The sequence below is a fragment of the Macaca thibetana genome, chromosome 5 (genome assembly GCF_024542745.1).
Source record: "Macaca thibetana thibetana isolate TM-01 chromosome 5, ASM2454274v1, whole genome shotgun sequence".
Lineage (NCBI taxonomy): Eukaryota > Metazoa > Chordata > Mammalia > Primates > Cercopithecidae > Macaca > Macaca thibetana.
Window position 1 is genome coordinate 21,552,409 of NC_065582.1, and position 23,378 is coordinate 21,575,786.

The following is a 23,378-nucleotide window of genomic DNA, read 5'->3' on the forward strand; positions in this document are numbered from 1 at the left end:
ATATTTTTTTTCTATTGCCTGTAGTCACAAGCATGTCCACACTCACATAGACATTCTGTGTATTTATTTGTTAATAAGATAGGCCATGTTATATACAAATTAGTCTGTAATCTCCTTTCCTCTGTTACCTATTTATTTCTTGCCGACAATAGAGCTACGTTATTATTTTAATAGCTTCATAGTGTATATTTATGTGGATGACTATAGTTTATGTAACCAGTTGTCTTACTCTAGGCTGCATAGGCTATTTTTTATTATTTTTTCTTGTTCTTGTAATACGTTTTTACCTTTGACATCTTTGCCAACTGCTGGATTTCCTCCTGAGGATACATTCTTAGAAGTGAGGCTGTGAGGGTATGGACATTTTAAAGGGGTTGGATATGACTTCTGAGTGGTTCACAGTGAGAAGTAAGAATTCTCTGAGCGTCTAGAGTAGAGATCTTGCTCTGCCTTCTTGGAGAAGTCTCTCTCTCTTTGCTCGAAAATCTGAAGGTTCCAGTAGAGAACTAGTCTCTCTCTCTGAGGCAGCAGCAGATCGGTTACTCATCTGTCCTGGGCGTTTGATCTGCTGCTCCAATAGCATCTTCGCCTTTGGTTTATAAGTGCCTCTTCTCTGAGACAGTCTGTTCACAAAAATGGGCAGATTGTTTCTGTAGTCATAAAACATGTAGGTTCAGGGTCGAAGGGAAGCCTCACTGTGTGCAAGATGTAAGTGATTTGTTCATGAAAATGTCCTTTGATTCTGATTGAGCTTGAAATTAAATAAAATACATGATCAATTGTTTTACACTTCTCTCTTGTTTTAGACTTTGGATAGGGTATTAAAACGAGTGCGATTAACAAGAAACGGCAAAGAACTGAAGGCTTTAGCACAAAGGGGGATTGGATATCATCACAGCGGCATGTATTTTAAAGAAAAAGAGTTTGTTGAGATACTCTTTGTAAAAGGGCTTATTAGGGTAGGTACATTTCTTTGCGTTAAAAAAATAAAGTTGTGCATATATGATGCTGGATACCAGTAAAAGGTAAAAAATTATACCAGTTGTTTTTCTCATTTAACCAGTGTCTTTTTATTACAACTCGCTGGACTGTTCTGCTTCTCCATCTATCCCATTTATTAGAGGTGTTTAAAAATTATTTATACACTGAAAAATAATATTTATAATGAAGTAGTATAGCTGTGGTATCACCTCATGTGATCCACCTGCCTTGGCCTCCCAAAGTGCTGAGATTACAGGTGTAAGCCACCACACCTGGCCAGAACACATCTTTTTTTTAATGGTACTCATTATGGTTAAATTCTAAAGTTTAGTGATTTGAGCCTTTCCTTTTTATTGATGAACTTTTAAAGATGAGCAAATAATGGGTTGAATTTGGATGGGTTTATAAATATCAATTAGAAAGTCTTTTTGCTTACTCTTCATCATTAAATAATTGAAATAATTATGACACAGGTTAATATTAATGTATTTGACAGGAAGAGAGAGCAGCTATATGCACCTAGCACTAAATAGGTGATTGGGCACATAACGGATATTAAGAAAGTAAATAAAGAAAATGTCACTTTATTATGCTTCAATTAATTAGATCAGTTATCTGTTTGGATAAAACCTCTATAAACAAACATGAGAATGAGAGAAGGTGGTTGTCCAGAATATACATTATTACCCCATCTTAAGGAAAATTTGTATGCTAGTTCTTCATTCATTCATGCATTTATTGGACACATGTTTATTGTGCATCTGCTGTGTGTCCAATACTCTTCGAGGTGTTGAGGGTACAGCAGTGGCTGAGAGAGATCAATGCCCATGTCCTCATGATACTTAAGGTCTTGGAGGGACAAGTAAACGTGGTTATTTTAGAAATGGTGGTGCAGGAAGTCTTTTTGTACATTTATATAGAGATCAGAAAAAGCCTGCAAATGGAGATTTGGAGAAAATGATTTTAGGGCGAGCAAATGGCAACAGTTAGGATGCTGAAGTAGCAGTGTTCTTTGAATACTCAGGCAGCTGCAAGAACAGTGGGGCTAGTATGTTAGTTTTAATGATATGTGGTTTATTAAAGCTCTAAGAGTTGTTCAGTGACTGGAGGGGAAAATAGACCTTGTCTCCTTATAGAGATGCTATATTGTGTATGAACTCTTCTTTTTTTTTTTTTCCTAGGTAGTGACAGCTACTGGAACACTTGCCTCAGGGATCCACATGCCATGCAAATCTGTTGTGTTTGCTCAAGACTCAGTCTATCTGGATGCTTTAAATTACAGACAGGTAACTCTCTGACTCTTTAACTCCCACTGCTGAAGGCTGAGTGTGAAATAATGAACCATGTGGCACTCGCATCTGGTAACAGGCTACAGCTTGTGTCCTTCCTTTTACTTCCTATGTGGCATAACATTTTTGAGTTGAGTGGCCTGAGATCTTGTTGCTTCATGTTGTGTGGTTTATCTGTTTCACTATTTTCTCACAGTTAGCGTTTATTGGCTTAATAATCTTAATGTAGTTTAGTTTTTAGTGTAGTTTTTATATTTCTTGAGAAATATACAGCTGTTCTGATTCTTGATCCTTTATAGTGCTCCTTTATTTTATTTTTCTGGGAGTATGTAAAATGGTCTGAAATTCTTTGCATTATCTGTTTCCTTTAATTTGCCTTTCTCTGTGTATGGCACTTGGTATTATCAATTCCTGGGTCTTTTGGGAATCCTGTCATTTAAATTAGGTAGGTTTTGACTTCCTTACTTCAAGTTTAAGTATTGAGTATTTGGGAGCCATTGACTACCTGTTTTCCAAATTCCAAAACTTTAATACCATTCACCTTCTTGGGGGTCTATGCTTTTTTTTAAAAAAATGTTTTCATTATCATTTTAGTGGAGTTTCTGGAGTGAGAAATGTTACTTGGAGGTCTCTAGATAACTTTTTAAAAATCAAGGATAAAAATATATCTGTCTTATAAGGCGAGGGAGGAAAGAGAGATAAAGAAAAACAAGTTTGAGAGTGAGAAAAATAAAAATAAAAGAGAAGGGCTGTATAACAGAGATTTAGACACAAAGAGAAAGATGTTATACCTGAGCATCTTCTCATTTCCTTATGTGACATCCTATATGTGGTATATATTGCAAGTCAAAGGGGAGAAAAATTACTTCCTCTCTACACACTGCTAAAAAAAAAAAAAACCTGACAATAGTTTTTTCCTAGTCTCGAAATATGAAAGATAAATTATAAAATATAAATTTCTTCATTTTGGTTATTCTTGAAATTTTCCTCTTTTCTTATTCAAATGTAGATCATGTGAACTCTCCTAGACTGGAATGTGAAGATTGTGATTTTACCGAGAAAAGGAGTTTATCTCCATTTCATGACGTTTTAGGATGTTGCTGTTTCACCCTTAAAAGCCATATTTTCCTTTTCTCAAGTATAGCTATGGACCATTTCACCTTTTCCCATGTGCTGTTAGGAAAAACAGAAAGTCACTGAGCTGGAATTTTTCAGTCTTTCTCCTTTTCATGTAGTGAGCAAAGTTTCTCTTAAGGGACTTTTGTTTCCTTCAGAATTATGGTCTCCTTTTATCTCTTCCTTGCCAAAATCACTTGTTTGGAAGAAATCCAACATCATTTATTTACTATGGACCATAATGAAAGTGGAACTACTTTGTTATCCTGCCCTAATGACTTAGCATTATCTCCTAGGACAGAATAAAATATATTTTCTCTGTGAATGGATTTTGTTTGTTTCTCAAGGGTCAGGTGGCAGGCCTTTCTGGGAATTACACCTTGCACTTAAACCCCTCAACAACCGCCTAATCATCCCAAATGTCAGGTTGCCCCTGTTTAGAGAAATGCACTTAAATCAGAAATGCATTTCCATGTTATTTACAATTTGTCTAGAAGGATGTGTCGTATGATGAGAACCAGAAAATGTTAGTTCTACTGCTTGCACTTTTGTACCAAAAGTATTTCATACATTTCAGTTTAGTCATGATCTTATAGCTACAGCCTTAGTTTAGCTGTCATTTTTTTGACTTCACCTCAGTATTTTGACACATCTTCCAACTAGAAGTAAGCATTTACTATGTTTTAAACTTAAAAGTTTTAAAAAAGAAAATCTACCTGTGGATTTACATTTCTCACTCAACAGTTAAGTTATTATTTAGAAATATAAATAGAAAATTCAGTCTCCAAAGCTGGTTTCCCAGGAACTGACTTCAGTGACTTTGTCCAGCTGTATCAAAATCTTGTTCTTTCTCTAGATCTATTTGAATAGGAGGCATGAAGCTATGCATCTTCCTTCCTTCTAGCTCTTTTTTGATAGAGGAATCTAGTCTCATGGGAGTGTGATTTTTCCTAGCACAGTGGGTAATACAGACCCCTGAACTATGTATTTTATATTAGGTCTTTAAAGCAAATAATATGCTTTACTGTGTTAATTGAAAAAAAAATGATGTGGACTTTCTGCTAACATGCCGTTTTCTCCTTTTGGTCTTTCCATTTTCTGTCGTTTAAAGTATACTCATTTATACATTCCTTCAAATGGCATTTATTATGAGTCAAATACATGTCATGACCTGCTCCTAGGTGTCTTCCTCATGTTACTCAATCTTCATAGGACTTTATTGCCTGTAAAATAAAGAGAATACTTGTTAGCTTCACCTTCCTGACTTTTCTTCAACAATCAAGGAGAGCAGATTACACAAGGCTGTGAGCAGCAGGAAGCTGTGATTATTAGAATCACTGGGAGCAGCCACTGAGAAAGCTGCCTACTATAGTTTGCTGCCTGGGTCCTAATGAGTCACTTCTCTCCCATAAGCAAAAACACATTCACTGCCTCCCAGGGTCTCCAGAAGTCTCCTTATTGGCATAAGCCTGGGATTTCTCTAGTCATCAGAATGCCCTTATTGCTTTCACAGTCTCTTGGTATCCTTTCCTGGGCCTCTTCACCACCATGTCAGCGTTACCTTGATTCTGCCTACATTCAAACCAGCCTGTTGCCCTGCCCCTCCCCTGGTGGCCTGGCTCAAGTCTTGCCTCAGATACCTATGTGCTAGATCTTCACAGTGCTTCTGAAGGAGTGTGTATAAGGATTAACATAGGGGAGCTGGTCCTAGATTCCCTAGGCTTAAATCTGACCTTACTCTTTACTAGCTGTTCAACCACGGACACGTTAGTTAATTTCTCAGGTGTCAGTTTCTCAATCTGTACGATGGTGACAATGATTATATTTCAGAAGGTTATTATGAGGACTACCTGAAAAATGTACACCACTCAGAACTGTGCCCGGCACATAGTAAGTGCTCGATGAATGCCAGCTGTTATTAATAGGGCCCTTTGCATCCTGATCACCATGTGATTTTTAAAAATATATATATTTATTTCTTGTTTTTTCCTAGTGAGAACCTTCTGGCACAAATTGTTTTAGTAACTGACCTCTCATTTCTGCTATGCCTTATTCATCAGGACCTTTGCTCTCCTTCTTCCTCTTAGAGACTTTCCCTTCTTTCCCCTGATTGAAATCATAGCCCCTTTACAAGTATCTGATTGAACTGTCCTCGTGTGTTTTCTTTGAAGTCTTGTTTGATTACTCCAGCTTTGGGGAAATGTGATTGCGCTTGTTCTCTCACTGTTCTTGTTATGTACTCTTGTAAATTCCATTAAGGAATTTGTATCTCAAATAACAATTAGCATAGGAATGACAAGAGATGCTGAAGGTATTTGTGGCACTGATGATTTCTTCTGTACAATGTGCATCCATCTATGCTAGGCTGTCATTTTCAGTTGTGGTGGTATAATGGAAACCATGATCATGGAAAATCTGCCGACATGAGGTGATTATTGCCAAACAGATGTGAGACTTCAGGTGAGATATCTGAACTGCTGGATCTTCCTTCACTATCTCCAGAATGGCTGTGATAATCACTACCCCACAGCCTCTGTAAGGATTAAGTGAAATAGGAAAGAGACACATTGAAGGTCCTTAATAAACATTTCCTTCTTCATTTACTGTGCATACTTTTTCACTCCGGAATCATCTTTAATGCTTTTCTCTCTCCTTTGCTTTTGATGCTTAATCTATTACAAAAGTCATCCAATTACTCTTCTGCAGTGGTGCCCTCAGATTTCTGTCTCACGATTTCTGTAGCCAGCATCCTCCTTCCTTCATTCTTTACCCAGGGCTATTATAAGAGTGTTAACAAAAGGACATGAGATCTGCAGAGGCAAAACAGAGTTTTATTTTCTGTAAAAAACAATCTGGAGATTGGAGAAACTCAGCCTTTACTGTATGTGAAAGTGGGCTCTTCAAAGAACAAAGGGAGGGTCTGGCTTAAATAAGGAAAGTTCTCAGCCTTATTTTCAGTCACATCCTTTGTTTGCAAATGAAGGATTCAAACTTCTTCCGTTCTGATTGGTTGGAATAGTTGAGCCCTGACTGAATGGTTTCCAAGCTCCGAACCAGAAGTTTCCATCAGATGTTTCAAAGAGCTAGGAGTGGAGATTTTCAACCACAGTTTATCTTAGCACCACCAACAGCAGCTGGTTTGGCTTGATTGTAGGAAGGGTCCTTTGACACCTTTACCTGTTTCTGAGAACACAGCGTGCATGACCACTCCCTCACCCTGCTGTGGCTACCTAGTTCTGTTTTGACTTTGAGCACCTCAGCCACAGGAATCCATTCTGTCTGTTGGCCAGGGGCCTACTTTAACAGTCCTCTGGGTTATCATTTGCCCATATTCTATTCTGTGCCGCAGATGATAGATAGCATCGTTTTTCTCCATGTCATTTTCTGGCAAGGGAACATTTGATGGCTAATTCTACTCTGGGATCAAATATAGAAATGTTGGCAATATTCAAGCCCTTTATCAACAAAATCCCTTTTGCTCTCTATCTAAAATATGTATATTCTTATGCTCATGAACATTTGTCCTGATCAATCTAATCTTCTTACTGTTTCTAACCATCGTTCTAATCTCTGTCTTCTTGCTCTCTTCTCTGGTGTCATTTTTTTGCATGGGTTGTCTACCATGTAATCTTCAGGAATCTCATTTTTAGGATTCCCAGAGGCAGGCTCACGTGGTCCTTGGGGACATGACTTTGATAAAAAAAAAAAAATCAGGGATTAGTTGAATCTGCTACTTCTCAGTTGTTGGATTGTGGCTAAGTTACTTAAGTTCTCTGTGCTCAGTTTTCTCATCTTTGTTCTTCTTCTTCTTTTTTTTTTTCAAAATCACATTAGAAGTCCTTCTTTATCTTTAAATGGGATTGACAATACTCTCTACCTCACTGGATTATTATGACGACTGCCTAAAACTAATTTATACAAAGGGCCTAGCACATATTAAGCACTGAATAAATGGCTGTTATTTCTTCTGCAATTAGTTGGTCCTTGACATACCTCTTCCACAAAGCCTTTCAAAATGTTGTCTCTTTCAATAAGTTTACTTGATTTGTATCTCAAGAGGCTTAGGCACACTTTTAAAATTTCATTACTTTTAACTCTATTTGTTAAAAGAGTTAGAGAAAATGGCTTAAATAGGGAACAGTTGCTGTTGGTGGTGCCAAGTGTGGTTGGAATTCCCCACTTCCAGCTGTTTGAAAGAAACATCCAGCAGACTCTTCTGGTTTGGAGCTTGAAACCACCCAGTCAGGACTCAACTATTTCAACCAAGCAGAACTGAAGAAGTTTGAATCCTTCATTTGCAAAAAGGGGTCTGATTGAAAACAAGGCTGAAAACTTTCCCTATTTAAGCCACTCTCTAGTTCTATTCCTCTCTCTCTCTCCCTCTCCCTCTCCCTCTCCGTCCGTCCCTCCCTCCCTCTCTCCCTCCCTCTCTCCCTCCCTCTCTCCCTCCCTCTCTCCCTCTCTCTCTCCCTCTCTTTGTCTGTGTGTGGTGAGAAAGAGTTGGGGGTTTATGGACTCTAAGCTCCTTGAGAGCAGGTTCCATTTGTAAGTTTCTTTTACATATCATCTTACAATCCCTAATACAGTTGTCTGCATGATAGGGAATATCTGTTAACGACGCTGCCTCTGAATATGAGGAAAAACGCAAACTGCTTTTTCTATTATCTCACTTTCTAATAATCACTACAATCAACACAGAAGACTTCTGTGACCAGATGTGTGGGGGTTTGTGCTCACCACCAAGTGAGCAGTCAGTTCTGCAGCTCAATTCAATTCCGCATTACTGACCTGAAGATAGCATCAGATTCCACACATCGAGGGCTCAGTCCCCAAGACTCCCTCCTCTTCAGACACCAGTCACAAGTCCGGTCCTCTGCAACTTATGACCAACTGGCTTCAAGTTGGGGTTTCCATGACCCCCTCTTTGGGTGCAGTTAACTTGCTGGAGTGGCTCATGGAACTCAAACACTTTTGTTTATCAGTTCATTATGAAGGATGTTATAAAGGAAACAGAAGAAGAGCTGTGAGGGCAAGGTATGGGTCAAGGGGCATGGAACTCCCATGCCATCTCAGGCACACCACCCTCCCGGAACCTCCATATATTCAGCTGTCTGGAAGCTCTTTGAGACAGTCCCTTTAGGTTTTTATGGAAACTTCATTATACAGGCCTGATGAATTAAACCATTAGCCATTGGTGATCAACTTAACCTTCAGCCCTTCTCCCTTCCCCGGAAATTGCGAGGAGGGGCTGAAAGTCCCATTCCTCTAATCATGCCTTCGTCTTTCTGGTGACCAGTCGCCATCCTGAAGCTGCCTAGAGACTGCCAGCCATCAGCCAACTTATTCACATACAAAGATATTAGAGAGTCCGAGGATTTTAGGAGTCATATGCCAGCAACTGGGGCCGAAGACCAAATATATATCACAATGCCTCATTATCTCTTTGGCCCAGCCACACTATAATTTTTAAGTGCCATGTTAACATAGATTAGTTTCAGGACTAAATGCACAATTTAACACAACCCCAGATAATAAGTGTAAAGTCATAGATCTTTGGACTTCATAGGAAATTATTTGGGGAGGTTTTACATTGTGATTCTTTGCTGCTTCCAGATGTCTGGCCGTGCTGGAAGAAGAGGTCAAGACCTGCTTGGAAATGTATATTTCTTTGATATCCCATTGCCCAAAATAAAAAGACTCCTTGCATCCGGTGTTCCTGAGCTGAGAGAACAGTTCCCTCTCAGCATAACCCTGGTCCTGCGACTCATGCTGCTGGCTTCCAAGGGAGATGATCCAGAGGATGCCAAGGCAAAGGTACCGTGCTGGACACTGCCTGAATTCAGTCTTCATTACTGTCCTGGCTCTAGTCAGGTCTATTGCTCTTTTAGAAGTCTGTCTTGAGAAAGAAAATAAACTTTCTTTTTGTTTGTTTGTGTTTGTTTTTGGAGATAGGGTCTCGCTGTGTCACCTAGGCTGGAGTGCAGTAGTGCAATCATGGTTTACTGCAGCCTTGATCACCTAGGCTCAAGCGATCTTCCCATGTCAGCATCCCGAGTAGCTGGGACTACAGGTGTACATCACCATGCCCAGCTAATTTTTATTTTATTTTATTTTTGTAGAGGTGAGGGCTCACTGTTGCCCAGACTGGTCTCAAACTCCTGGGCTCAAGCAGTCCACCTACTGTGTTAGTCAGGGTTCTCTAGAACGACAGAACTAATAGGATAGATATATGTATACAGAAGAGTTTATTAAGTATTAACTCACGTGATCACAAGGACCCATAATAGGCCATCTGCAAACTGAGGAACAAGGAAGCCATTCTGAGTCCCAAAACAAAAGAACTTGGAGTCTGATGTTCAAGGGCAGAAAGTATCCAGTACGGGAGAAAGATGTAGGCTGGGAGGCTAAGTCAGTCTAGCCTTTTCACGTTTTTCTGCCTGCTTTATATTCTGGCCTTGCTGTCAGCTGATTAGGTGGTGACCACCCACATTAAGGGTGTGTCTGCCTTTCCCAGCCCACTGACTCAAATGTTAATCTCCTTTGGCAACACCCTCAAAGACACACCTAGGATCAATGCTTTGAATCCTTCAATCTAATCAAGTTGACACGCAGCGTTAATCATCACACCTGCCTTGGCCTCCCAAAATGTTGAGATTACAGGTGTGAGCCAGCGTGCCCAGCCAAGAAACTTTTTATCTGAGGAATGTGAGTGCCCTTTAATTATCAGGCCCAGAGAGGCATTGGAATGTGACAGGGTGTGACAGCAGTCGTGTCTCACTCCCCTGTTGAGCTAAATAATTACCTCTTGAGGCCACTTGCTGTGTGGGCTCTAGGCTAACTGACATGAAGTAGCCATAAAACACCATACATTGGACACCGTACCTCATTCCCTGTAGTTCAACAATGTATAGCCAATCACAAATCAATGTTATTTCTGTAAAACTATGAGAACTCCTGTCAAAAAACTTTGTATCAGCCCACTTCTTGTCCCCTTTTGCCTTTAAAAAAATCTTGTAGCAAAAGCTGAGCAGAATACTCCTTAGGACAGCTTGGAAGTGTGTCTGTCCCAAACAGCTGTCCTCAACCTTGGCCCAAATGGACTCTCTATATTAATTTTGCCTCAGTATTTTTTAGGTCAACAGTAGCAATATCTCTTCAGTTTCATCACTCTTTTAATGCGTTGTATTTTCTTCATTATTATATGTTTCTTCAGGACAGAACAAAATAATTAATTTTGTTTTACCACCAAAGACCTTAAGGCACTAAGAATTACCAGGGTTATTTTAATATGTGAAAAGCAATGTGGTATAGTGGTTGAATTTGGCTATAGACTCATAAATACATCCCTGGTTTAATTATTTACTGACTATTTAACTTTAATAAGGCAATTACATTTTCCTAAACCTCAGAACTGTCAGCCATAAAATGGCAATAACAACCACTATAGATTGTAGTTAAATTAAATGAACTAATTAATGCAAGTCAAGGACTTCTTAGCATCATATTCGATTAGTAGTAAACACATAAATGCTAGCTATTATCATTCATAGTCTCAGGTCTTATGATTTTAGTTTTAGGGTTTTTTTTTTGTTTTGTTTTGCTTTAGTATTCATTAAAGAGAAGAATGGGAAAAGCACTTGCTAACTTTTTCATTCTCTTTATATATTGTTTTTTACTTTTTCCTTCATAAAGGAGATCAAGTATAAGTGAAAACTGATAATATAACTTGTTTTTGACTGTCTATATATTTTTTGTGGAAAAATAGATTTGCTTCTACCTTAAATTCTGTTATGTTGTCAGCATTTGCCACTTAATTAATTAGATCAATAAGAAATTTCTACATTAAAGAATTAACAGAAGAATGATAATTGAAATGAAAGATTGAATTTGTTCTCAAAATGTATCACTCAATTACAGATAAGAATGAGGAAAACAGTATTGCTATATTAAAAATAAAAACTATATTTTAAATATAAAATTACCTGTTTATAAAAGTTTATTTGGAACCATAGAAAAGCTGAAAGAGGAAAACTCACCAATACCTAGTTCCACTACTCACTTGATCTTAGCCAAAAGGCCAAGAAGCGATAGTTCCACTACTCAAAGGAAACTGCTTTATTATTTTGATATATTTGTTCCAGTCTTTTCTACCTAAATGTGGGTAAGTGTTTGCTTTTTAAAGCAGGAGGATGCAGTTATGTTGAATTAGATACCAGAATTTGGTAAATTTGCCTGAGGTTTTCAATCAGAACAATTTTGGGGGGGATATAACCCCATGTTGAGTAATATATAATTCACATTAAAATTTAGATTTAATAAAATGTCATTGTAAGGTTGCCAAGTTTTCCATATTCTTATATATTCATTATCATGGCCGGTTACATCAGATTCCATTTGCCAAGACAAAGAGTCTCCCCAGAACCCTGTAGTGAGTCAGGTGTGTGCCTATTGATAGTCACAGAAGACAGTGACACCCAGTTCTATGTAAAAGTGGCCCCTTTCTTGAGCTCTTAATTTGGATTAATCTCCCAGGAAGAGAGAGTAGTACACTTTCAAGGTTTTTGTTGTTGTTTTTTATATAATAATGTTTATGAGGGTGACCTATTTTCTGGGCTCCTGCATATTCAAGGAGATTTTTGTTTCTTTTGTAGTAAGGACAATTTAACCAGGCGTAAATTTATTGGATTTGAGCCATTAGTCTTCAAAATTGCTGATGCTTCATTTTCTTTGGCATCTACTGTTGTAGAGATATAATCTGTGGCCCTACTGATTGCTTTTTTTTTTTTTTTTTTGTAGGTCACTTGACTTTTTCTGCCCATGTATATGGATCCTTTTCTTTATTCTTATATGTTACTTTTTTAGGAGAAGTTTCTATAGTTTTTTTTAATTGATAGTGTTTATCATATTCAGAACCTTTTCAATTTATCGTATTCAAGTTGTTTTTGAAGTCATAAGTATATTAAATTAGATTTTTAATTTGGTTTCTATTTTAATTGCTTTGGTTTCTTTATTAGAAAAAGTTTCACTGGCTGGGTATGGTGGCATGTACCTATAGTCCCAGCTATTTGGGAGGCTGAGGCAGGAGGATCACTTGAGTCCAGGAATTTGAGGTTGCAGTGGGCTGTGACCTACTGCACTTCAGCCTGTGATGGGAGGGAATGTTGCAAAGGTCTCTGAAATGCCTATGAGGCCTTTTCCAATTTCTTGGCTATCAGCATTTTCCTTCCTTTTAGTTATACAAACATATGCAGGCTGCTTGAATTCCTGCCCAGAAAGTAGGCTTTTCTTTTCTGCCACATGGCTAGGCTGCACATTTTTCAGATTTACACTCTACTTCCCTTTCAAATACAAGTTCTAGTTTCGGGTCATTTCTTTGCTAACACATATGTGCACAGGTTGATAGAAGCAGCCAGGCTACATCTTGAACACTTTACTACTTAGAAATTCCTTTCTGCCACATACCCTAAAATCATCTTTCTTTCTTTTTTTTTTTTTTTTTTGAGACGATGTCTCGCTCTGTCACCCAGGGTGGAGTGTGCAGTGGCGTAATCTCGGCTCACTGCAAGCTCTGTCTCTCAGGTTCACACCATTCTCCTGGCTCAGCCGCCGGAGTAGCTGGGACTACAGGTGCCCGCCACCATGCCCGGCTATTTTTTTTTTTTTTTTGTATTTTTAGTAGAGACGGTGTTTCACCATGTTAACCAAGATGGTCTTGATCTCCTGACCTCGTGATCTGCCTGCCTTGGCCTCCCACAGTGCTGGGATTACAGGCATGAGCCACTGTGCCCAGCCAAATGATCTCTTTCAAGTTCAAATTTCTACAGATCCCTAGAGCAGGAGCACAGTACAGCTAACCTCTTTGCTAATGCTTAACGAAAGTGACCTTTGCTCCAGTTCCCAATAAGTTCTTCATCTCCATCTGAGACCTTGTTAGCCTGGACTTCATTGTCCATACTACTATTAGCATTTTGATCACAACGGTTTAACAAGTCTTTAGGATGTTCCAAACTTTCCCTCATCTTCCTGTCTTCTTCTGAGCCCTCCACAAAATTCTAACTTCTGTCCACTACCCAGTTCCAAAACCGCTTTCACATTTTCCTATATCTTTCTGAATTAGTATCAACTTTCTGTATTAGTTCATTCTCACACTGCTATACAGAGACACTTGAGACTGGCTAGTTCATAAAGAAAAGACATTTTATTGGCTCATGGTTCTGCAGGCTGTACAGGAAGCATAAGCAGCTTCTGCTTCTGGGTAGGCCTCAGGAAACTTTCAATCATGGCAGAAGGTGAAGGGGAAGTAGGCGTGTGTTACACGGCTGGAGCAGGAGGAAGACAGACAGAAGGAAGCTACTATACACTTGTAAACAACCAGATCTCATGATAACTCACTCACTATCACGAGAACAGCACCAAAGGGGAAATTCACCTCCATGATCCAATCACTTCCCATAAGGCCCCACCTCCCACATTGGGGATTACAATTTGACATGAAATTTGGGTGATGGCACGGATCCAAATATTTCCATTCTGTTGACTGAAATCTACCTAGTTCCATCAGGTTTGATGGGCTAACTCAAGACTAGAGCAATGTAATTACTCAATTTGCCTTCTAGGCCTAAGAGAGCTAAACTTGTAAGCCAGATTGGCTTTCATACTTTATTTGTTCAGGCCACTATGAATCACCACTGTTTCAGAGATTTAGCAGATTATTTGCCATTCTGTGTTATGTATAACAGTTCTGCTTTATGTGATGTATTTAATTCAAGGAAGCATGCACCATGTGAAGACACAGTCAAAGAGATAATGTGAAATCAAGTGAAATTTACTTTCACATGAGATCTGGTAACATTATCTAGTATGTATGTGTACTATTTATTACATATCAGTATTTACAAATGCTGTTTAAAACTAGATAAATTAAAGTACTCTTCTTTTATAGGTGTTGTCAGTGCTAAAGCATTCATTGCTGTCTTTTAAGAGACCAAGAGCCATGAAGACTTTGAAACTTTATTTTTTGTTTTCTTTGCAGCTCCTGATCAAAGAGGTATGATCACGCTTTGGCTTTTTTGTTCTCTATAACTATGTACATTTCTCTCTATGCTAAACCAACTGAACTTTCTATAAGCTGCATTCAATGATAATGTTACTTATCATTTATTAATAAATGAAGTCAGGTAATATTTGGCAATCACTCACCCTGGTATTTGATGGTATTTGAGTACATGGTAAGTTAAATCAATGTTTTTTTCCTTATTTTTAGGACTATTTAAATAAAAATGGTAATCCAAAAAAATTTGCAGGACTTGCATCATATTTGCATGGTCATGAACCTTCAAATCTTGTTTTTGTAAATTTTCTCAAGAGAGGCCTTTTCCATAATCTCTGTAAGCCAGCCTGGAAAGGTAAGCTTGGGTTTTATACCTGTAGTCCAAAAATGGCAACATATTTATTGAAAAGCCAAAACCTCAGATACGTTTTTCTCTTCTTCCTCCTTCTTCTCTTTTTTTTGAAGCAAATAAATAGTATATGTTCAGATTTACATATGCCAAAAAATTAGACACTAAAAGTCAACTTATATTTATTCTAATAGAGTATTTGGGGGCTACTTATGTATTACTTAACTGATAAAGAATATTTGCAGAAGAGAATACTGAGACACATAGAAAGAGAATAAGTTTCTGATGGTCATATGATTCTAGTATGCTTCAGAGCCCAGTTAATTAAACCTAGCCACCTCTTAATGCCTTTGGTATGGTGCTCATGTGTTATGGGGAATGGAGAGTAGGTCAAGATGACCAGAACCTAGAACTAGTGTTTAGAAGTGTTGGTAGGTAAGTTTGGGAGCTTCGTTTTGACAGGATTTGAAACACCCTAAGTGGCAGGCCAAGGAACCTGGATTTTTCAGTTAGCCAATGAGATAACCTCAAAGATTTTTGAGTAAGTGTGGGACATGCTTATATTCATGCTTTGGAAAGACTGATCACTTTCAAGATGGCCTGAAGAAAGGAGAGTGCAAGTCAGGAAACTAGTTAGTAAACATTCTGGGTTGGGAACTAGGGCTGGTATAGCAAGGATGAAAAACAAGGCACAGAATGTAAAAGCTCCTGTCTTAACCAAAAAATTAAATGTGTACATAGTGTGGCAAATATGTTCAATTTCTGAGGTATATATTTACTAGAAAATTTTGCCTTCAATGAAAGGAAATGTACTATAAAAACAAATTTAAGCACAAAATACATGGAATCAACTTTATTCTTATTTACAATAATGCTCTTTATTTAAATAGGTGCACAACAGTTTTCCCAAGATGTGATGGAAAAGCTCGTGTTAGTATTGGCAAATTTATTTGCAAGAAAATATATTCCAGCAAAATTCCAAAATGCTGATTTAAGTTTTCCTCAGTCAAAGGTAAAGTTTTGTTATACTTATAATGATGTAAGAATGATAGTTATTAAATGTATGCTACTGGAAAGCATTCAGTACTGATAGGGTTAAATTTTATATAAGCTACTCCGTTTGTTTTAATAGTGTTGTCTTCTCATAATTAGAGTTCTATTTAATTTTTAGTTCAAACATCTTCCCCTGCTAATCTAACAAACAATTCTTATCCCTAAAGTGTTTTCATTTTATTGGAGCAAATTATGTAATTCAGTAGCAACAGAGATTACATACACAAGTAGTCGTTTAAATAGAATGACAGCCCTACTGCTGAACCTATAGTTCCCTTGGGATTGTTTACAGCTAGGGATGGGAGTGCAGGGAAGGAATTACATCATGAGCTCTAATGTCCTCTTCAGACAATATTGAGGCAGTCACCTAAGAAAGAATCCCCTAACTTAAGGGTTGAGAGACTGAAAGAAAAATTATTTTCTGAGTTTATTTAAAACACTGTTTCCAATTTCTTATTTCTTTTCAAAGACACAACAACAACAAAATAATAACAAGGAAACAAAACCTAAGAAAATGTGCATTAGAACCTGGGAATGTAGAAGAAGCTTGTTGCTATCCAGTAACCCTAATAAATAGAGAACAAAAAGGGAATTAGCATCAATCTAGGCTTTCTGACCTCACAATGCCTCTGCATATACCTCCAGACTTGAGCACCCAATTTTAGTTACTGATATCCACATTGCACACCACTGGAACTGTTCATCCTTTTCTTAAATGCATACACATTTTAAAGTATTTAAAAAGGAAAGTTCATATTTACTACTACCATAAATAGAAAGCCAGGACCTTTGGTTTCAAAACTAAGGAAGCCATAAGAATAGATGCAGTTAACATGGTTCTCAGCTGAAGCTGCTCTCTCTTTGCTACAAAAAGAGATTATCAACTTTTAGAGAAAGAATGGTGGTCTATTGCCTCTGGACTTTCTAGGCTTATCAGAAAGAATAGACGAGGACTGGAAAGAAGATATTTTATTGATTGATTGATTGATTGAGACAGAGTCTTGCTCTGTAGCCCAGGCTAGAGTGCAGTGGTGCAATCTCAGCTCACTGCATAACTTCCAGCTCCCAGGTTCAAGCCATTCTCCTGCCTCAGCCTCCCAAGTGGCTGGGATTACAGGCGCTTGCCACCATGCTCGACTAATTTTTTTGTATTTTTAGTATAGTTGAGGTTTCATCAGGTTGGCCAGGTTGGTTTTAAACTGCTGACCTTAAGTGATCTGCCCACTTTGGCTTCTCAAAGTGGTGGGATTACAGGCATGAGCCACTGTGCCCGTCTAGCTTTTCATTTTGTAAAACTGATTTATAATCATTTGATGTTCTGTGTGTCATGCTAAATCATCTAATGTACCTGTAATATTATGTACCGTAATTTGGGATAATTGCTCTATATTAGTCAGTGAAGATTTATTGAGCAATAAATATGTGCAAACTGTAACAAAAATCATGGTTGGGAAACAGTTGCTACCTTCCAAGAGCTTGCTCCCCTGATGGGTCTGTATAGCATACACATTCGAGAAGGTGGCGAACAACACAAGGTGTAGGTGATAAGCAGCACATGTTCCCCTAGAATGATGTCCAGTGGTGGCCCAGTGGCAGGGTATGGAAGGCATAGCAGTAAAGAGACCATATCACTTTGACCAGAGTGTAGAACTGCACCTGTCAATTTGTTCTTTTGTCTTGGTCCATCCACAGATAAAGCTGAGTCCGAAGTAGGATTGTGGAAATTGTCATAGTATCTACTGTAAGGAGTTGGTAGGGGCATTCTTTATTATGTCCACACAGTGTGCCTTTTGTAAGAATCCTCCAGAAAATTCTTATCTGATATTAGTGCTGAGAATAAATAGCTGTTTATCTCACAGACATTCTGAAATGTGTCATTCACACCTGCTCCTAGGAATCGTAGAATATAATTTATGCCCCATTTTAGCCTTTCTTTCTTGCTTTTCTTTCCTTTTGACCAAATTTTGATTTATATGATTATAGTGTATTATCTTCACCCTTATAAAATACCTCAATTATTGGAAAAGTACAGAGTATGAATAAAATAAGGAAAATATAAATAAATGATAAAACCCGTAATTGTAATAGAAGAAAACCAAGAACATTTCTAATATCATAGCTATTTCTAACCCACACTAAAGAAACTTCTAGTCCAAATTCTGAAAGAATTTGTTTTGAAACATGAAATTTGGAAGCTGAGTTAGCTTGCAATACCAGCTACTTCTCTATCTACTACCTGTTGGATTTGGAACAAGTTTACCTCTGTGAGGCTTAGCTCCCTCATGTACAAAATGGAGATGAAAATGTTTACTGCATAGGGTTGTTCTCAGGATTAATTGAGCTAACAAACAACAAGTGCTTGGGGCAGCACAGCACAGTGTTGGCACATAATCTGAACTCAATAAAGAACTGCCGCTACTATTGCTACACTGACTTGTTACTTGCTCTCTAAATACGTCCCTCAAGTCTCTGAACCATACCTAAGTTTAAGATCAGTGTAGGACACGTTTCTGTTAAATTGGTTTTGGCTAAGTGGAGTCAAAACAACTTTTTTTAGGGAAGATATTTCCATTTGTAAATGTTGGTTGAAATCAAAAGGAAATTTTACCTTAATCTCACAAGTGAATAAAGTAATCAAGGGCTTTGATGAATGAACATCAATCTACAGAACTATGCTGCAATCTATCACCAACCAGTTTAATTTTTTAAATGAAAGTAAAGACATCTCTCTGAAATGTATTTCGCCCGTAGGTGATCCTTGCTGAACTCCCGGAGGATTTTAAAGCTGCTTTACATGAGTATAACCTGGCAGTAATGAAGGATTTTGCCTCCTTCCTACTGATCGCTTCCAAGTCGGTGAACATGAAAAATGAGTATCAACTCCCTTTGTCAAGAATCAGTAAGCAAAATTTAGTTCCATTCTGGAACAATTTAAAGAGTAAGCAATCTTGGCTAAGAAAACGTCTGGATATTGGATGCTTCAAAGCTGGTAAAGGAGCTTATTACAGAGCAACTGTGCTAACCCGAGTGTTTTATCCCCAGAAAACAATGTAGCCCATTGTAGGGTGTGGCAATGTCTCTGTTTTCCAAGTAAAGAAAAAACTTTAGCAAGTATTTATTGGGCAATGGAGGAAAAAAATAAAAGTCATTCATGAACCATTTTGATGGAAGGTTGCCTATCTGTTCAGGTTGGAAAACTGGGTCAGAAAATATGACGTGAAAAAGAAAATGGCACAATTTCTGGCATTTTTTTCCCCTGAGAGGTAGTAGCATAGTGGTTACAAGTGTGAACTCTGGAAGCAGAGTGCCAATGTCTAAATTCTGGCTCTGCTACTTATTAACCATGAGGTCTCATGCCAGTTACTTAATCTTTCTGTGTCTCAATTTTTTAATCTGTAAAATGAAATGACTAAAAGTATTACCTAGCTTACAGAATTTTAGAGGATTAGGTATATTAATGTTTACAAGGTTCTTAAAACAGTGCATGGCACATAGTCAGCATCATGTAAGTCTATTCTACCCAATATGGTAGCCACCAGCTAGCTACGTGTCACTATTTAAATTAAGTTGGTTAAAAATAAAACAATTGAAAAGTTAATTCTTTAGTCACTTTAGCTTTAGTCACTTTAACTTTCCAGTGCTAGTAGCTTCTACTTGGATGTAGTAGAGGTAGAATATTTCTATCATTATGGAAAGTTCTAGTGGACATTGCAGATATCATTGTTTGCTTCAATTATTTGTTCTTGGTTGAGGAGTGACTGGTATTGCAAAGTAACTAAGCTTCCAAATTTCAATTTTATAGCAGGAAACTTCTAGGGGAGAATAAATGGGAAGAACAAGCTAGATTAAGAGTAAAGAGTGGAGCCATAAAATGATTCTCATATTCCCCTGTCTCCTAATATAGTCTTAGTTGGAGTAAAAGACAGGGAGGTAAGCATTGTAGTTACTCAAGATTTGTTGATGTAGGACACAGCATGAGCAAATGCAGACAATAATGGTGGAAGCAAGGAAAGTACTGCAGAGAAAAGACGATAGGAGTGTGTGATTGTGTCATGATGGGAAAAAGGAGCCAGGCCTGAGTGCATGACTTGGTGCCTTCAAAGTCCAGCGAGATGGTACTCGCTGGATGGAACCAGTGTTGTATCTCTTATGCCAGCTCCAAATCCACTGGTAGGAGCTGCCTGAACATTATGTCTTGGAGGTTTCCGAGGTTATATCTGAGTTCATAGGCAAAAATATCAGGTAATAAAAAAAGAGTAATGATAATAAGTTAATAGTCAACATGGATTGAATGATTACTCTGTGCCAAGCTGTGTTAATGACTTTATGCACCATATCTCAATCCGTTTTCGTTCTGATGAGATGACTGTCACCTACTGTGGCCTGATTTACAGTGAGTTTAACAGGGTTTTCTGGGCTGATTTTTAAAACCTAACGTGACCTCGTCCCAAATGGTCAGAATTCACAGGTAAAGAATGTGAAGACTCCCAGCTCGTGTCTCACTTGATGAGCTGCAAGAAAGGAAGAGCAGCTGTTTCACCATTTGTTTGTCTTTCGGGGAATACAGATAATGATTTGCTTCGACCAGAGACTGTCAATCAGGTAAGTGAAGGATTCACCTTATGTACAAAACGTGTTCAACAGAGAGAGTGAGGTTACATTGCTGTGAAGCCTTGATAGGACCTCGAACCCAAAACACTGAAAAGTGTCCACTGATGCCAGCACCATTGTCTAAGAGAACGAGACCCTGGAGGCCAGTGTGATTTTATGCTCTATGGAGTTGGTCTGAGAAACCCTGCTTCTTTGTCTAAAATTTCAGACACCACCTCTTTTTTCTCATTTTTTAATGAGGTTTGCCATGGGTTTGCTGTGGGAAGAGGAAAAGAAAGTGGCTTACATTTTTCCAAAATTGATCATAGACCTCATAGTGCCTTCTCTACTCCAGACCACATGGATCTTTGGGGACAGTGGTCTACAAAGGGGGCCACAAAGCATTAGAACTTCTGGGAGGTTCTGGATAAAATATTAGGGTGCTGGAAGATTTTAGATTTAATTTGAAATATGAGAAATAAATTCCACATTGATTATATTTAATAATAAAGATTGACACTGTGCACTGGCTTATTTTATCCCTGGTCAGAGAGTCATACATCATGTCAAGAGTGGTCTTCAAGTATTTTTGCATATTTAACATTTAAAGGAATTTTTAAAAATCATGAATCTTCTTGCACAGTTTGAGGTGATATCTAAAAATTTTGTTAACCAAAATTTAAATAGCTGCTAATGTAATTTCAGGTTCATTATAAATATTGGCATTTTAAAAGAACTGTTAAATTATTTAAAAGTTCATCCAAAAGAATATAGCTATCAAAGCTATTTGATACCCAGAGTAAACAAATAGAAAAGAACACAGATGATCAAACAAATTCTTCAAAGTTACAGATTCTACATTATATTTTTTCATCATCATATATATCTTCCCTTGCCTTCTCTCCCCTCCCCTCCCGTCCCTTCCCCTCCCCTCCCGTCCCTTCCCCTCCCCTCCCCTCCCCTCCCCTCCCTTTCCCCTCTTTTTATTTGTGACAGGGTCTCACTCTGTTGCCCAGGCTGGAGTACAGTGGCACTATCTTGGCTCACTGCAGCCTCAACTTCCTGGGCTCAGGTGATCCTCCCACCTCAGTCTCCCACATACCTGGAACTACAGGCACATGCCATCATGCCCAGCTAATTTTTTATATTTTTAGTAGAGATGGGTTTCAGCATATTGCCCAGTCTGATCTCGAACTCCTGGGCCCAAGCAATCCACCCACCTCAGCTTCCCAGAGTGCTAGGATTACAGGCATGAGCCACCATGCCTCGCCTGAACTTGTATTTTTATTCCACCCTGCTCCACAGTTTAATTTTACCCATGCACTGGCAGAATTTGCAGATTCCTTCTGATTCTGTGCAGATCAATTTGTCTAATGTGCCCAGAACCATGGAGACTTAGTTTTTATTTGTTTGTTTTGCTTCTCTTCATTTTCTCCTCTTCTACCTCCTCCTCCGCCACTTTTTTCTTCTCTCCGGAGCCGAAAGGTTTGTGCTTTCTTTTTATTCTCCTTGTGAGCGCAGGGAGACACCAGCTACATGACACTCCTTTCAAGGTCATTCTGTGCACCAATTAAGATAATGATGAAAATTCCACCTTAAAATCAGCTTCTATTTATTTTTCCTTAGTGAATGTTGCTAACAGTATTGTAGTTGGACAGTTGAAATTGCCTTCAGTATGCTGTGAGAGTTCCTATTTGCCTCAGTGTGGCTGCCCATTCCGGAGGCATGCTTAGTGTGGCACTGGCCAGTGTCTGTAATAACGCCCCTTTCCCTCACTGTAATGGGCCCTATTTCCCTCAACCCCCATGAGAGTCCCCCTCTGCCTGCCTCCGTCACTTCGACTTCTTCAGAACATACTTTAAGAAACAGATTCATACAAAAGAAATCTCAAACTGCAGTTACTCTTTACATATCAATAATGAATTAATAGAAAATGTCTTTCTTCAGGTCATTCTGCGCACAATCGGTGTTAGCGGCACTCAGGCTCCTCAGCTGTGGCCATGGAAATTAGATAACCGAGGAAGGAGAATGCCACTAAATGCATATGTGCTCAATTTCTATCAACACAACTGCTTGACAAGATTAGACCAAACTAATGGGTAGGTTTATGGGTGTGTTTCTGTAAAATATATACATACATATATATCTATGTTTTATTGTATGTTCATATTATATATGTAACAGCATATAATTTACATTATATAATTGTATAAACATAAATTTATATATTTTTAAATAGGAATTTTAATACATACTCTTTTTAAGAGTTTAAAATACAGACTAATCATAAAAAAAAATACTAGATCACTTTGTAGAAGATTAATTTCTGGTGATTAGAAACACCAGTAATATTTTGGATTTTGGGGCTACTACCAAAATCTTGGTACTTGAACTGGTTCTGGTGAATGTAATTCTGAAGACAGAAAATTTGGATACATTACGAAGCCCAAAAAGATATTTTAATTATACTAAAATTTCTTTTATACTAAAAGAAAATTTTTAGTATAATTTAGAATAAATTATACTAAATGAATAATTTATATGTTTATTAGTATAATTAGTATAATTCTAAAATTTCTTTTAGAATAAATTACACTAAATTATTGGTATAATTTAGTAATACATTATAACTAAATTATTAGTATAATATACCATTACACTATTCATTGTATAATTCACTAATTATATTATTAGTATAATTTACCGTTACACTAATTATCTATTAAGAAGGAATGTTGGATGATTTCCAGAAGTATATCAAATATTATTTTTATGAAATATTTTTAATGAAATAAATATTTATTTTTATGAAATAAATTAATATTTATTTTTTTCCCACAAATGCAACATGGAGGGAAAAGATCTGAAACTTACATTATGAGATAGTTAACTTAGCAGGTGTCTGTTAGAAAGTGACACTTGTTCTAGTTCTTTGACATGGAAAATATTT

The 23,378-nt window shown here is 37.8% G+C and overlaps 1 protein-coding gene across 1 annotated transcript in view; it reads left to right on the forward strand.

The window, feature by feature from the left end:
- DDX60L (DExD/H-box 60 like) overlaps positions 1-23,378 on the forward strand; it is a 117,901-nt gene that overhangs the window by 80,368 nt on the left and 14,155 nt on the right. The window contains exons 28-36 of the mRNA XM_050791743.1: positions 807-959; positions 2,163-2,267; positions 9,000-9,200; positions 14,329-14,433; positions 14,650-14,791; positions 15,676-15,797; positions 18,590-18,737; positions 20,298-20,440; positions 22,376-22,527. Of these exons, the coding sequence (XP_050647700.1) occupies positions 807-959; positions 2,163-2,267; positions 9,000-9,200; positions 14,329-14,433; positions 14,650-14,791; positions 15,676-15,797; positions 18,590-18,737; positions 20,298-20,440; positions 22,376-22,527 (1,271 nt within the window). The remainder of the gene's footprint in view (positions 1-806; positions 960-2,162; positions 2,268-8,999; positions 9,201-14,328; positions 14,434-14,649; positions 14,792-15,675; positions 15,798-18,589; positions 18,738-20,297; positions 20,441-22,375; positions 22,528-23,378) is intronic.